The sequence below is a fragment of the Cucurbita pepo genome, chromosome LG05, assembly GCF_002806865.2.
Source record: "Cucurbita pepo subsp. pepo cultivar mu-cu-16 chromosome LG05, ASM280686v2, whole genome shotgun sequence".
Lineage (NCBI taxonomy): Eukaryota > Viridiplantae > Streptophyta > Magnoliopsida > Cucurbitales > Cucurbitaceae > Cucurbita > Cucurbita pepo.
The window spans coordinates 5,876,577-5,891,792 of NC_036642.1; the positions used below are offsets into that span (position 1 = coordinate 5,876,577).

The window sequence follows — 15,216 nt, forward strand, 5'->3', positions numbered from 1 at the left end:
TAAAATAAACAAATAAGGAAAAGCCAAAAATCTAGTAATGGGTTGTTGACTGTGGACTTTCGCCAATGAATGTAGCTTTGTTATATAACCATTTGTCTAATCTAAGCTCAGTGTGAGAAACCAAACTGCTGCTATTTCCTCCTTCCATCTCAATAGTCAAGGGCCTATTGATTATGATCAATCGAGTTGACATTTATAACACGACTTATTCATATGGGATATTTACGTGGGATGAGGTGAAATTGATCTCATTCAACTCCAGACATAGTCTTGACTCAGGGTGATGATAAATGATGAGCTCAAACAATTGTTGCTATTTCCTCTATCCATCTCAATAGTCAAGGGCCTATCGATTAGATCAATCGAGTTTTGACATCCATCACACGACTTAATAATATGGGATATTTACTGTGGGATGGGGTGAAATTAATGTTTCATCTCCCAGGGTGATGATAAATGATGGCTCAGAGGATAGTCAAATGTTTCCATTTTTTTTCAAGAAGAAAACTTAATCTATCAACAGCTAATCTAGTTTGAGAATCCCTTAAAATAAGCTCAAAGTGCTATGACTACTGTATTGACTGGCATGTTCCCAAAACAAGTTCACAAAAAGACGTTGCTCAAGCATGAAATTTAATATGACGCTGACTAATAATACAGTAAAATATGAGAAAGAAAGATCAAGAATTCAGCAGAACAAGGTACACCAGAAAAAAATATTGAGATATGAGGCATACCTTCGTACTTGGTTTTATCTTTATTGCCTTGCTGCAAGAATCAAAGCGAGATAAAAAGAAGGGTTGATTAGTAAAGTCAAACCCTGCATCACAACATTATCATACTTTCCTTTAAATGGAAGCTAAAATGTTATAAGAAATCTCAAGATAAGCTCACCTTTGGATCCCAAGGCGTCTTTTGATTGTATAAGAAGATCATATGAAAAGGAACTAGAGTAACTTGAAAGTCATCTCTATTGTCGCTATTGGGGTAGAGCCCAACATTAGTTAATGATTGAATCTGCCCTTATTAAACACATAATCTATCATAGAGCATTTGCTTGTAATACTATTTAGGGAAAGCTAATTTATTTGACTAATGTAAACTTTGACGAGATAGGTCTGAGTGGAATCTTTTCTAGTATGTAACTTATGTCATAGTAAATCTGGATGGCTACTCATTGAAGCTTCTGAAAAAAGATCCCTGGTTGCCAGAAATTTGGCTTTAATTGCAAATACATGTTCTCGAATCTATTGTTGGATAAATTCCTCAATCCATGTGAAAAGGCTGAGAACTCTAATGATCAGTAATGAACTTATCGCCCATGGCAGCTTGTAACATCAACTTGTAGAGAAAAAATCCACCATGATGGCAGCCTGGCATTCTGGACGTCATGTTCTCTATATCAATCTGAAACAGGTGAACTCATAAATCTGAAAATCTTAATAAATAAACAAGTAAATAATGTTTAATTGTGCTCATAATTCTTGCGTCTTTCTTTTATAATCCTAGCCAAAAGTTGTGCACTAAGTAATATCTATAATGTGAAAGAGAGACTGTCAAGTTATGATCCTAGCCAAAAGTTATGATCAAGGGAAAGCATCAATATATGCATCTAAATTTCAACAAGAACGATTGAATTGCACCCTATTCTAGCCTAGTACTTTCTAATCCTTGCCTAGAAATGATGCACCAAACCGAACCTTGTTTCTATGTTGTGGCGAACTATTTGAAATTCAACAACTAGCTTTGTAATTTTTTTAGATTTGTCAAGGCGAATGTAGTCTTGATTGAACAATCCTTTTCACGGTTGCATCACTGATGAATTCAACCGTAGCCTTTTTGGGTTGAATAGGAGAATTGTAAGCCACCTGGTAGTTTCTAGATCTTCTCTGTTTGTTCAATGGTATCAGAGCATTTTCTTAGCTTATACCAAAATGGAAGGAGGATAACCATATGAAATCAGTCAAATCTCTGTTAAGAATGATGATGGGAGGTATACAAGACTCAGACTTAGAAAGAAGCAATGTAGTGCTCTCTTCGTTTATACCTTGGCATGTCTCATCGTTGAAAGAATCAACTAATTAATATGTGGAGTGATTTTAAGTAGCCCTCATGCGTCCATCAAAGTTATTATGTTTCAACTTCTATACGACAAGTCTACCTTCACCTCAAATCTGTCATGGTCAGTCATCTTCACGTCTATCCTTCATCAACCAATTCTTGCTGGAACGCTGAGCCATTTTGAATCATCTTCGAGTACAATTAACTTCAGCTCAACCACTAATGGAAGCTTCAATAAGTAAATGTTGAAGGGAAGTGGATTTTTAAGCTAGGGGACATGGCGTTTTTTAAAACTACAACCATATTGACTTGAGCGTATCAGCTTGGTGATCTGCAAAGTTGGAATCAAGAAATTCTAGTCCTTTACTAGTTTTGGAAAGGATTGGAAAGGTAGCCTTTAAACTTAACCTACCTACAACAGCGGGGAACCAGTGCACCTTCCATGTTTCACAGCTATAACTCACCATGGGCACCAACTTGAACCCAACACTATTAACCCTCAGCCTGATTCAGTTCAGAGCCGTGGTCCCATGAATCTGCCACTGTGATGTTTGTATTGTGGGATAGACCGAGGAGCCTAACATATCAGCAAGGAAGCCATTGTATTGAATTACTTAAGCTCAAAGAATGCTACGCGGGTCATTCATACAGGCAAGAATATGAGTGACGTATACGCTTTAGAAGAAGGGGTGGGAGTCTTTTCCTTAAATAAATTCTGTTAACAACAAAATGAAGCAGTAGGGACACAAGAAGGGGCAATAGGGGCATGAAGATGCCAAGAGGGTGATGTAAAGGAGAGGAGTCAGTTGTATTAGGGACTTCTAGCTTCATTTTGGAGAGCAAAAGGCCTCTCAAATGTCTGGTAGTTTTGCAATTCTTCTTTGTTAATTAAATATTGTTATTGAATTCACTTTTCAAGCTCATCACAATTCAGATGTGTTTCGGTCTCAGTAAATGGATACACTGATAGAAAAAAAATTGTACTAACCAATGGAACTGTATAAAGTTGAGTGGACTCGTAGCCATCTTGTGCACTGGTATACAAATCTTGAATTTCCACAGACTCCAGACTGCACTTCATGAAGAAAAAAGCTGCTGGTCTAACATTTAGTTCTCTGCGGGATATACCAATAAAAACTGGGTTTCTCTGCGTAAGTTTTAAGAAGAGCATATTACAAAAAGAAAGAAAAACTTCGAAAAGCAATTAATTGACTTGCGCCATCACAACAGATAGCTCCTCCCACTAAAAAGATTACGAGCCTCTTAGACAAAATATATCATCTAAACTTGTAATTGAGCAGATAAGATGAGTTGAGAAAGGGACTAAAATTTGGACCGCTAGACTAATAAAAACTACAGAAAGTGACGGAGCTTGTAACTATGTTATTACCATCACACATTTAAATTGATGAAATAAACTCTTATCAGCTTTTCTTATAAAAATAGAAAATTTCATAAAATATAAAACCAAAAAAGAAGGTACATGGATAGATAAATGATAGAAGACACCAAGCACCCTACTCATCATCAGAGAGACGAAGGGATTAACATACAAGGGATTCTGGCGGTACACCAATTTCTTCCACAACTTCACGAATAATGCTGTCAAACATCTCCTGTGAAACCTTTCCGTTAATGGTATTGGAATCTTCAAAACCCTTCACATGGCCATGAGATTCTATCCCAAGCTCTTGAGGCTGCAGATATTGGACATTTTGTTACTGGAAAGTAGATGGGCAGGCACTGCAACAATTTTCAACGGAGGCAGAAAAAAAAGAAAAAGAAACAAATAAACAAAGATTTTGTGCATACAAATATATATACACTGCTTTGACTAATTGAATATCTTTAGTGTATGTGTAAACAAAAACTTGGACCAAATAACGAAGCCCAATGATCTGCTTGTTTTGAGGACAATGGCCATATTCAGAACTCAGCACTATAAACAATCCAAAAGATTAAAAACTATAAACATGACAATGAAACACTGAAATTACAAAGGATATACCTCAGGATGACCTCCTGGAAATACAAAGTGACCTGGAAATTCACCTACATTATTACTTCTTTGCAACAAAACTATTTTCCCATCTGATGTCTCCACAATAGCACCATTACCCAGAGGACTTGAGGTGTGCCGACATCGAATACAGTCATCTGCAGGGAAAAATTTCTGAAAGAAAATTAGTTGCAAATAATCCTACCATTTCAATGGGTTGTGAATTAATTTCCAGAGGATATGCATTCTCGGTCGTTGAGTTTCTAGTATCCAGTGTTTCAAGCAATGAATAAGGATATAAGCAACACTAACTCTAGCATAAACGGTTTGCAAGAACCTAGCAATGTTCAATAAAGGGATCTTGTTTCCAATTCTAAAATCATGGAGAGTTACCTTCTGCTGGAACAAGGAATTTTTCCCACAATGGGCTTAAGTTTGTTCCCACAAAGGTCCTAATAAAAGGAACATGAGAGAAAATTGTTAGTAGACAAAACTGACTTCAATAATCACCATGTTCAAATTAGTATCATGCCTTTTTCTACTAGCCACCATTAAAATTAAATTCACATATTTGTTGATCGATATAATTGCCAATAAATTTGCTAAAAAAAATGGAATTCTAATTGTTGAAAATAACATAATTATCAATCATATAAGGAACTAAATAACTTGAGAAAGCTACTTTGATAACGGTAGGAAAATAATATTCTTGAAGGTGGAGAAAAAATATAGGTCTCAAACAAGGAAAAAAAAAAAAGGAAAGAAAGAAGACTTCCTTTTCTAGAGAAAAGTATGGCATAAGTTCAACTTCCAATATATTAACAATGGGAAGATTGCCAATGGGATATCACACTTTCCTTCCATTACAATAACTTCTGGGATACTTATCAGAAAAAACATATAGACATAATTCCTAGGAAATCAAAGCTCTTGAAGGACATCAAGCATTAATATGAAAGATAAGGGTACAAAATGAAAAGTCCAAACAAATTTCAAAATGTTAATACTCATCAAATCCTTTAAATTTTGTGAATATATAAATGTAACAGAGATGGAGAAAGACCTATAATCTGTCAAACCTAAGTTGAGGCATACATGGGAATCTTCATTTGAACTTCCTCCTTCACTATGCAATGTTAATCCTCCATACTGAAAATAAATTGGAAAGAGTATATATAGTTGATACCCTATTACCATNAAAGAAAAACTTCGAAAAGCAATTAATTGACTTGCGCCATCACAACAGATAGCTCCTCCCACTAAAAAGATTACGAGCCTCTTAGACAAAATATATCATCTAAACTTGTAATTGAGCAGATAAGATGAGTTGAGAAAGGGACTAAAATTTGGACCGCTAGACTAATAAAAACTACAGAAAGTGACGGAGCTTGTAACTATGTTATTACCATCACACATTTAAATTGATGAAATAAACTCTTATCAGCTTTTCTTATAAAAATAGAAAATTTCATAAAATATAAAACCAAAAAAGAAGGTACATGGATAGATAAATGATAGAAGACACCAAGCACCCTACTCATCATCAGAGAGACGAAGGGATTAACATACAAGGGATTCTGGCGGTACACCAATTTCTTCCACAACTTCACGAATAATGCTGTCAAACATCTCCTGTGAAACCTTTCCGTTAATGGTATTGGAATCTTCAAAACCCTTCACATGGCCATGAGATTCTATCCCAAGCTCTTGAGGCTGCAGATATTGGACATTTTGTTACTGGAAAGTAGATGGGCAGGCACTGCAACAATTTTCAACGGAGGCAGAAAAAAAAGAAAAAGAAACAAATAAACAAAGATTTTGTGCATACAAATATATATACACTGCTTTGACTAATTGAATATCTTTAGTGTATGTGTAAACAAAAACTTGGACCAAATAACGAAGCCCAATGATCTGCTTGTTTTGAGGACAATGGCCATATTCAGAACTCAGCACTATAAACAATCCAAAAGATTAAAAACTATAAACATGACAATGAAACACTGAAATTACAAAGGATATACCTCAGGATGACCTCCTGGAAATACAAAGTGACCTGGAAATTCACCTACATTATTACTTCTTTGCAACAAAACTATTTTCCCATCTGATGTCTCCACAATAGCACCATTACCCAGAGGACTTGAGGTGTGCCGACATCGAATACAGTCATCTGCAGGGAAAAATTTCTGAAAGAAAATTAGTTGCAAATAATCCTACCATTTCAATGGGTTGTGAATTAATTTCCAGAGGATATGCATTCTCGGTCGTTGAGTTTCTAGTATCCAGTGTTTCAAGCAATGAATAAGGATATAAGCAACACTAACTCTAGCATAAACGGTTTGCAAGAACCTAGCAATGTTCAATAAAGGGATCTTGTTTCCAATTCTAAAATCATGGAGAGTTACCTTCTGCTGGAACAAGGAATTTTTCCCACAATGGGCTTAAGTTTGTTCCCACAAAGGTCCTAATAAAAGGAACATGAGAGAAAATTGTTAGTAGACAAAACTGACTTCAATAATCACCATGTTCAAATTAGTATCATGCCTTTTTCTACTAGCCACCATTAAAATTAAATTCACATATTTGTTGATCGATATAATTGCCAATAAATTTGCTAAAAAAAATGGAATTCTAATTGTTGAAAATAACATAATTATCAATCATATAAGGAACTAAATAACTTGAGAAAGCTACTTTGATAACGGTAGGAAAATAATATTCTTGAAGGTGGAGAAAAAATATAGGTCTCAAACAAGGAAAAAAAAAAAAGGAAAGAAAGAAGACTTCCTTTTCTAGAGAAAAGTATGGCATAAGTTCAACTTCCAATATATTAACAATGGGAAGATTGCCAATGGGATATCACACTTTCCTTCCATTACAATAACTTCTGGGATACTTATCAGAAAAAACATATAGACATAATTCCTAGGAAATCAAAGCTCTTGAAGGACATCAAGCATTAATATGAAAGATAAGGGTACAAAATGAAAAGTCCAAACAAATTTCAAAATGTTAATACTCATCAAATCCTTTAAATTTTGTGAATATATAAATGTAACAGAGATGGAGAAAGACCTATAATCTGTCAAACCTAAGTTGAGGCATACATGGGAATCTTCATTTGAACTTCCTCCTTCACTATGCAATGTTAATCCTCCATACTGAAAATAAATTGGAAAGAGTATATATAGTTGATACCCTATTACCATAAGAAAAAAAAAGCAAAAGAAGGTCTAATATATCTGAAAAGAGGAGATAAAATGATGAACTAATAGACTAATACTAAACGTTACATAATATTCATCAGCTCAAGGATAAGTTTGAATACATTCACTTCCATTACAGGAATATATATATATATATATATATGTATGTATGTATGTATGTATGTATGTATATAAAGGGAAAAAAAATGAAGACACCCCATTAAATAGGAAAAGAGACAAGACACAAGTAGTATTGTCATTCTGAAGCAGACAGATGAAACAAAATTTAGATACAGACTAATACCGAACATGATTGAAACAAGTGTTAGTTAAGTGGTTTGCGATTACTTCTAAATAATCTCGATTAAAAAGTAGCTTCAATGCAGACAATTTCACATGTCGCAGAACAGTGATACTACATAAATTATGAATCATGTAATCTATCTAATTGTTGGAAACATATAAAAAAAAACTAGTTAAAGCACAAACAACATAATGCAGATAGGCTTAAATCAAAATAAAAACACGTACTCTGAACTTTCTCCCATTGAATAAGGATGAGTTTTTATGAAGCCGTTGGTTCCAAATCTAGGAGCAAAAAGATTAGAAACAATGTTAGGAGGAAAGGAGAACTGAAAACTATATCCACATAGTATGTTTCCAAAGATTTGAGCAACAATAAACTTCTTGGAACCTTCAAAAGAATATATAAACCATGTTTTTGATACGAAACAGGATTCACTTGCCTACAAGACTAACAACTCCTAATCGACGAAACAAATGTAGCGTTTTAGAATATGTAAACACTGGAACAGAACAACTTAAATGCTTCCAAAATCAAGATTGAATCGATTTAACAATTTCAATAGCCTTGTAAACAAATTATCTCCCTAGCAGTGGCTCAAAACGAAATTTCTAAAGCTATAGCAGAAGAATATTTTTAATAAAACGAACAAGCAAAAAATCCAGCGTCTCACCTCGGAAATGGAATCCTCCAAGCTAGAATCGAGATGCGGAATCCTATCGTACCTCTCGCCAAACGCTACAGAAACCTATCAATTGAGAATTACAAATGTGAATCAGAAATTCAATTACGACTGTGCATATGGATCAGAAAAGATATAATAATGCATGGATTCGGAGAAAGAGAGCGGTAATTAGAGGACCTGTGATGGAGGAAGACCAGATGGACAAGCGATCAGAATCTTGAACGGGGAGCATGGATCATCTGCCTTCTCCATGCTAGAGGCGCACTGCAGATCACCTGCTTGATGATATTTTCAATGGAAGAGACAACAGTGCTAGTAGTACGATGTTGGTCGACAAATACAGTCTTGGGAAATAAAGGGGCGCGGGGCCGGGAACTTCTCCGCTCTTGCTTCCATCTCTATTATTCCAAAATTTTGTTTAAATTAATATTATTATTTATAAATTCACAAATTTATTTAAAAAATAATTTAAAAGAGTTCCATCATAAGCTCTTTCTCAAAAGATTTCAGACTTACTGTATTATAAACCATGATCATTCCTTACTTTAGTCGTGAAACTTTCATTCACCAACCTATTACATATTCACCAACCTATTACATTTTAAAAGATGTTTTAAAAATTATTTGAATTTTTAAATTTTTTTTAATATTTTAAATTTTTTAAAAACTTAAAAAATATCAATAAACTAGAAAAAAAAAGTTTTAAAATATTATTATATTATCATACAATTCGTACTACCAATTCAAGTGAATCCTACCTAAAAACTTTCAAATATATATCTAATTAATATATTTCATGTGCTATTAATCATTAAAAATTTAAATAAGATAAATATTAATCATTAAAAATTTAAATAAGATAAATATTAATCATTAAAAATTTAAATAAGATAAATAATACCATTTCAAATAAGCTTAGTATTTAAACCTCTGGTTTATTATCGAAATTTCTCAATATTTTTGCTTTCTTTCGCCTATTACATATAGTATCTGTTACGAGGAAATTTACATGTCTTTATAAAAAATGATCTATTTCCATCTTTAGCTGGTGTAGTGTAACGCCCCTAATTTTCTCTAACCTAATTAGCGACGTTACCTTATCCTTTCATAATCGACAGAACAAGAGTTCACACAAGACAGTCTCAATAACGACAATTCGTTCATTATTATAAGCAGTTAATACCTGGGGAAATCGATAACAACAGCCTAGCCTATAAATAATCAACTGAGAACTAGAGGAACAATTGCAATAACTATGAACCCAAAAGAATCCAACAAGACGCCTACGACACTACAAACCCTCCTCAAGATTTCCATGGCCTTCGCAGCATCCACCGTCAGCCGTACATGGGAGTCTTGCCCTTACCTAAAAATATGGGTAGCACGTGGCTTGAGTATTATATGAAATACCCAGTAAGTTGTCCCACTGTTGGGGTTAAGCATATAATCATACATCAGGATACAAGCAGTCGCACACAAATACACATTCATGTCGCACATATTACACCTACATGAGCACAAGTGTCAAAAGAAAGAAACTGAGAGAGGGGTCTGTCTTCCATTCCTTCTCATGGCCTTAGGCCCTTGCTTTGTCCGGGCGGGGTGGATGCAGGGTACTTTCCCACACATGGCCCACGTGCGTGACTGTGGGCCCACCAGGCGAGTTCGCATGCGAACTCCCTTGGCCTGGCTTGGTCGGGTATGTATGACATACAATGCCAGACGCCACGGAAAAGGAGGGCCTGCATGATATCGTGGCGAACACAATATCGAATATACGCGTCCATACCATCAATAGCATAACGGGGGAGTGCCCCACATACATAACCATAGCGTGCATAAGGTTCTTAAGGTTTACCCCCATGGCATTACACATCAACGTTCCATCCCTTCACCGCATTACATAGCATAACTGGGTCAAACATCGAGTAAGCATATCGTAGCATACTAGACATCACATTCATGGCATGCGGGATTCTCATTACGATCATGACATGTCAATCAAGCTCATACATACAGGGTAGCAAACCGTGTCACAAACGTCAAATACATAAACATGGCATACATAGCATTTTACTGTAAGAATCACATACATAAACATGACATACATAGCATTTCACTGCAAGAAACATCTAACCTAGCATACATCAACAACACACATGGTGCATGCAAGGGCCACAGGGCATGCACCAACATACATACATAACTAACACCACCAGTAAGGTTACTTACCTCTTTAGCCTTGGCCGAAGTCACCCACAACGCTAACTCCGGCCCCTAACTACCTCCTATAAGATAACATAATACACTTAGAGCCCTTTCACAACTAGCTCTTATGCCTAGTTACCAAGGTACGTCCCTATCGCAAGCTATTTTGTCAAAATGGAGTTATACTTACCTCCGATGGTTGAAACAAGGGTGGGAATGGCTCGAGAAGGGTCGAAAACCTAGAAATCGGTGTACTACTCGGATGTCGAGCTGCCGAGCCGCACTGCCAAGCCGAACCCAGTCGAGCCGGGAGTGCACGGAGCCATCGATGGAGCTGAAACCGACTGGCTGCGAAGAACACTGCAGGCGCAGGGTTTCTGGGCGTGCCTCTAGTTTGGACCGAAAGGGAACGAGGCCCAGTGGTGGTGTCCGAGCGCGGCTTGCGAGGTGCGGGCTGCACACTGGCCGAGACGACTCGCGGAATGCCGAGGGTCGACCCATGCCTGCCGCTTTGTCTTCCTCACCCGAAAGCCTCGACAACCCTAATCACGGAGCTTGGCTACTGTTGCAGGTGGAAGCGTCGTCGTTCGTCTGTCTCCAGTGGCGCGTCTGCCTCTCCTTGCCCCGACGTACACTGACATCCGCTCCTACCTAAAGGAGGCGGCCACTGCGACCCTAGGGTTTAAGGGGGTCTAAGTGAATCCCGCCGAGCGCCCCCCCCCACCCCCTCTTTTTTTTTCCTCCTTAGAATGTGTATCGTTACATGTTAGATCTCTCAACCAACCTCCTTGAGGGCCAGCGTCCTCATTAGTATATCATCCCGTGTCTGACTTTGATACTAAGTGGAAATAAACATTCCTTACAAGGGTATAGAAACCTCCCCCTAACATACGCGTTTTAAAACTGATGACTGACGCCTATAAGTAACTAGCTAAAGTAGACCGTATCAATTAAAATTTATAATGTAAATCAAAAGAATATTATATTATGACTTTACCATTTTTATGTTGTGGTCCGTTGGAATTTATTTGGGGGTTACAGTAAATGCTATTGAGATAGAATGTGAATGGTCTAATAGAATATGAACACGTACATTATTGAATTTAGCGACACCGGCTGTGACCATACTACTATCTTATTTCTAATTTTCACCCAATACTGTCTTGCCACGTTTCATCCTTTGGTTCGGCTGTTTAAATACTATGTGACCAATGGGTTACTTTTTTTTCTTTTTAAACTCTATCTAGACTCTAGAATGGTCTCTCACTAAATAAAAAGTTCCTTTTAATTAATTATCATTATTGTTATTTATTTTGAAAATATTTTCTAACCACTTTCATGTGATTACAACCCAAGATACGACAACACGTGAACAAACGTCATAATAAACACATATTTCCTTCCGTGTACTCTATAAAAGTTAGAGATTTATACATCCAAACACATGAAAGTAGTATTGTACCTGTGACTGGGTCGGTGATTTGAGAATATTCAACTTAAACTATAAAAGTTGAGATTGGCTGTATTTGATTTTTTTTTTCGATTTATATTCAGATGAATTTTAAGAAAATCAAAAAATTTGATTCAGTGCTCGGGTTGAACTTTTTTTTATTGGGTAAACTCAACCAATTCGATCAAGTAAAAGCTATGACTTACAATCCAACTGAATTCAAACGTAGATTGTTATGAAAGTTAAGAATATTTGATATTGTTAGTATTAATTTTATGAGATGTTAGTTATTAATATAATAATTAAAAAAAAATATATTTCGGGAGAACTCAACTAAACCTAATTTGAAAATAAAGAATTGAGTTGGGTTAGGTTGTGGATTTGTAACAGTCCAAGTTCACCGTTAGTAGATATTATCCTCTATAACTTTCCCGTCTTTCAAATCAAAAGAAAAATGGGCTCGTTGGGAAGAAAGATGGAGTGCGGTCAGTAGAGCACATGTAAGGCACAATCCGGTTGATCACGCAACGGATCTCTATCTCTCTCTAGACATCTAAAGATGGGGAGAGATGTGAAAGCAATGCTCTTATGTTATGGCCGCCCCCGATTTATGACCTTTACGCTACTACTACTGTGATGTGAGAAGGCATAAGCATCTGTAGAGACATCATCATGATGTACAGCTGAAGTCGCATTTGTTGGTTGGTCAAGAACTTCAATGGTTAAGTAGTATTCCCAAATTTGAAGAACTTTTACCTTCATGTACGCTTTTGATTCCTGCATTTTAACTCTGCAATTTGGCTTATTCTTTCGAACTTTCCCTTAAGATTTTAAAACGCGATGATTCATTCCCCTCCACACAGATAAAATCAAGAACCAATCGATAACAACCGTTAAACACAAACTTAAATTAATTTCATAGTTAATATCTCCATTTTCACTTTACTTTAACAATCAAAGAAAACAAAACAAAATTAAAAATATAACAATTAAACACAAATTACAAATTTTGAACACAATCAAGTTACCAAATTANGAACGATTACTATACGAGCAATACTTTATAAAACTTGAAAATTAAGCAAAAAAATAAAAATAAAAATAAAATCAAACCTTATTCAGGGAGTTTGAAGGTAGCAATGTCTTCATGTTGAATCCATCCATATTTTTCAAGAAATGGGTTGGCCAAAGATTCCGGTGGGTACTCATCAATACAATCATCCCAAACGTTGCCGCCGTTCAAATCTCTCGCAACCTCCCACAAACAGCTATTGCATTTAAATCCAGCCCCAAAGCTTATCATCAACACCCTCTCCCCTTTCTTCAACCTCTTCTTAGCTTCCATGTACGCCAGAACATACCACAAACTACTCGCCGATGTGTTCCCAAATCGGTGCAATGTCATCCTCGCCGGCTCCAAATCGTACTTCTCCAGCCCCAAACTCACCCCAATTCCGTCGATCACCGCCTTCCCACCCGTATGGATACAGAAATGATCCACCCCTGTTTTGAAATCCACCGCGCTGGTTTTTCCGCCGCCGCTCTGTTTCCGGTTACCCTTTAGTTTTTTCATGAAACTCATGACTAAAAATTGGAGAAGCTCTCTAATGGGTAAGATTTTCGGGGCGATTTCACGGAGGTTGTCGACGAAAGCCCTCGTCGCCGCCTTGGGGAGGTTTTTCCCCAAATGAAAACCAGTGTTTCCTTTGTCGTCCTCTGTTTGGATACAACAGCCGTATGATTCATCTCTAGCGCCGTGGTGGGTTCGAATCAGACACTTGAGTTTGAACATTGCTCTGTTTTTCAGCGCCGTTTTGTTCGTTAAGAGAATCGCACAGCCGCCGGATCGGAATAAGCAATTTGAGAGAATCATGGATTTGTCGTTGCCGGAATACCAATTGGGACTTAACGATTCCGATGTTACAACGAGGGCGTTGATGTTTTTGTGAGATTTAAACACTCTGGAAACGATGTCGACGGAGATTAAACTAGCGCTGCAGCCCATTCCGGTGAGGTTGAATACCTTAACGTCGTGGCGGAGTTTGTAATGGTTGATGATTCTAGCGGAGAGAGAGGGAATTGACGACAACATTGAGACGTTGACGACAAGAACATCGATGTCGGAAGGGGAGAATCCGGATTTGTCGAATAGTTTCTGGATGGTGTCGTGGAAGAATTCGTCCATTTCGGAGATCCCATCATGGAGAGTCGGGGAATCTTCACGGGCGGCGAACATGATTCTTGGGCCGTAGGTTTGTTCGCCGATGCCGGAGCTGACGACGGCTTTAAGGAGGAATTTGTACTCGTTAAGACCGAGATTTTTGGTTCTTTTAATGACATCTCCGCTGAATTCTGTGTTTAATTTCCTGTCGTCTGTCGGCTTGTAACATTGGTAGCTCACTATGTAGCATTCTTGGTGTCGTTTTTCATGGAAATGCTTCCAAATTGTGAAGAGGAAATACAGAAATGGGCAGGGATAGAAGAAACTCAGAAGCTCCATTGATAAAGCGATTATGGGCTCTGTTCATACGATGGGTATGTGAGAGAGGAAGAACAGAGGAAGAGAGAGAATGAAACGAAGAACACAAATTATTGGGTTTGGTTTGGTTTGGATTGGAGTACTTTTCTAGCTTCCAAACCCCATTATTTATATAGAACAAATTTAAGTAAAAAAAAAAAAAAAAAAAAAAAAATTGTTTTTGATTTTTTTTCAATTTTTTTTTTCTCATTTAGTGATTTTGAGTTTAAAAAAAAAATTGTATCTATGCCTCTGACTTGTGAAATATTGTATCGGTTGGAGAGAAGAACGGACCTTTCTTTGAAAAGGTGTGGAAAGCTCTTCCTAATGGATGTGTTTTAAAATTGTGAGGTTGACAGTAATATGTAATGGGTCAAAGTAGACAATATTTGTTTGCGGTAGGCTTTGGGTGTTGTAAATGGTGTAGGAGTTAGTCAATGAATGGTATGAGAAACTGGTTGTAGTAGGGTTAGATATTCTCTATAGTAGACGCGTTTTAAAATTATAAAGCTAATGACTATACATAATGGGCTAAAGTGGACAATATCTATTAGTGGTGGGATTGAGTTGTTGTAAATGGTGTTAGAGTTAGTCACTGGATGGTACGAGGTACTGGTCGGAGTAGGGCTAGACATTCTCCATAGTAGATACGTTTTAAAACTGTGAGGCTAACGGCTATACGTAATGGGCAAAAGTGGACAATATTTGTTAGTGGTGGGCTTGTGCTGTTATAAATGGTGTCGGAGTAGTCACCGGATGGTGTGAGGCATTGGTCGGAGTAG

General features: G+C 36.9%; 2 protein-coding genes and 1 long non-coding RNA gene across 4 annotated transcripts; all 3 read right to left on the reverse strand.

Moving 5' to 3' along the window:
* Positions 1-737: 737 nt before the first annotated feature.
* Positions 738-8,635, reverse strand: LOC111794465 (nudix hydrolase 9). 2 transcript variants are annotated; one of them, XR_002815091.1, is made up of 10 exons: positions 8,436-8,635; positions 8,247-8,321; positions 7,801-7,857; positions 7,139-7,224; positions 6,469-6,527; positions 6,085-6,233; positions 5,630-5,773; positions 3,050-3,208; positions 895-1,407; positions 738-768 (listed from the first exon to the last, which is right to left on the reverse strand). XR_002815091.1 is itself a non-coding variant. In XM_023676498.1 (9 exons), the coding sequence occupies exons 1-9, from the start codon at positions 8,508-8,510 to the stop codon at positions 1,294-1,296; spliced, it is 918 nt and encodes a 305-aa protein (XP_023532266.1). In that variant the 5' UTR covers positions 8,511-8,635; the 3' UTR covers positions 880-1,293. The 2 variants fall into 2 exon arrangements, 1 of the variants encoding a protein (XP_023532266.1); XM_023676498.1 differs by lacking the exon at positions 738-768 and having other exon boundaries at positions 880-1,407.
* LOC111794533 lies at positions 4,101-5,193 on the reverse strand. Its single transcript, XR_002815107.1, has 3 exons — positions 5,124-5,193; positions 4,454-4,512; positions 4,101-4,234 (listed from the first exon to the last, which is right to left on the reverse strand). It is a non-coding gene; the product is annotated as an uncharacterized LOC111794533 (long non-coding RNA).
* Positions 8,636-13,005: 4,370 nt separating the features above from the next.
* Positions 13,006-14,519, reverse strand: LOC111794443 (3-ketoacyl-CoA synthase 12-like). Its single transcript, XM_023676465.1, has one exon. It carries the CDS (start codon positions 14,414-14,416, stop codon positions 13,031-13,033), a length of 1,386 nt encoding a protein of 461 aa, XP_023532233.1. The 5' UTR covers positions 14,417-14,519; the 3' UTR covers positions 13,006-13,030.
* Positions 14,520-15,216: the final 697 nt, after the last annotated feature.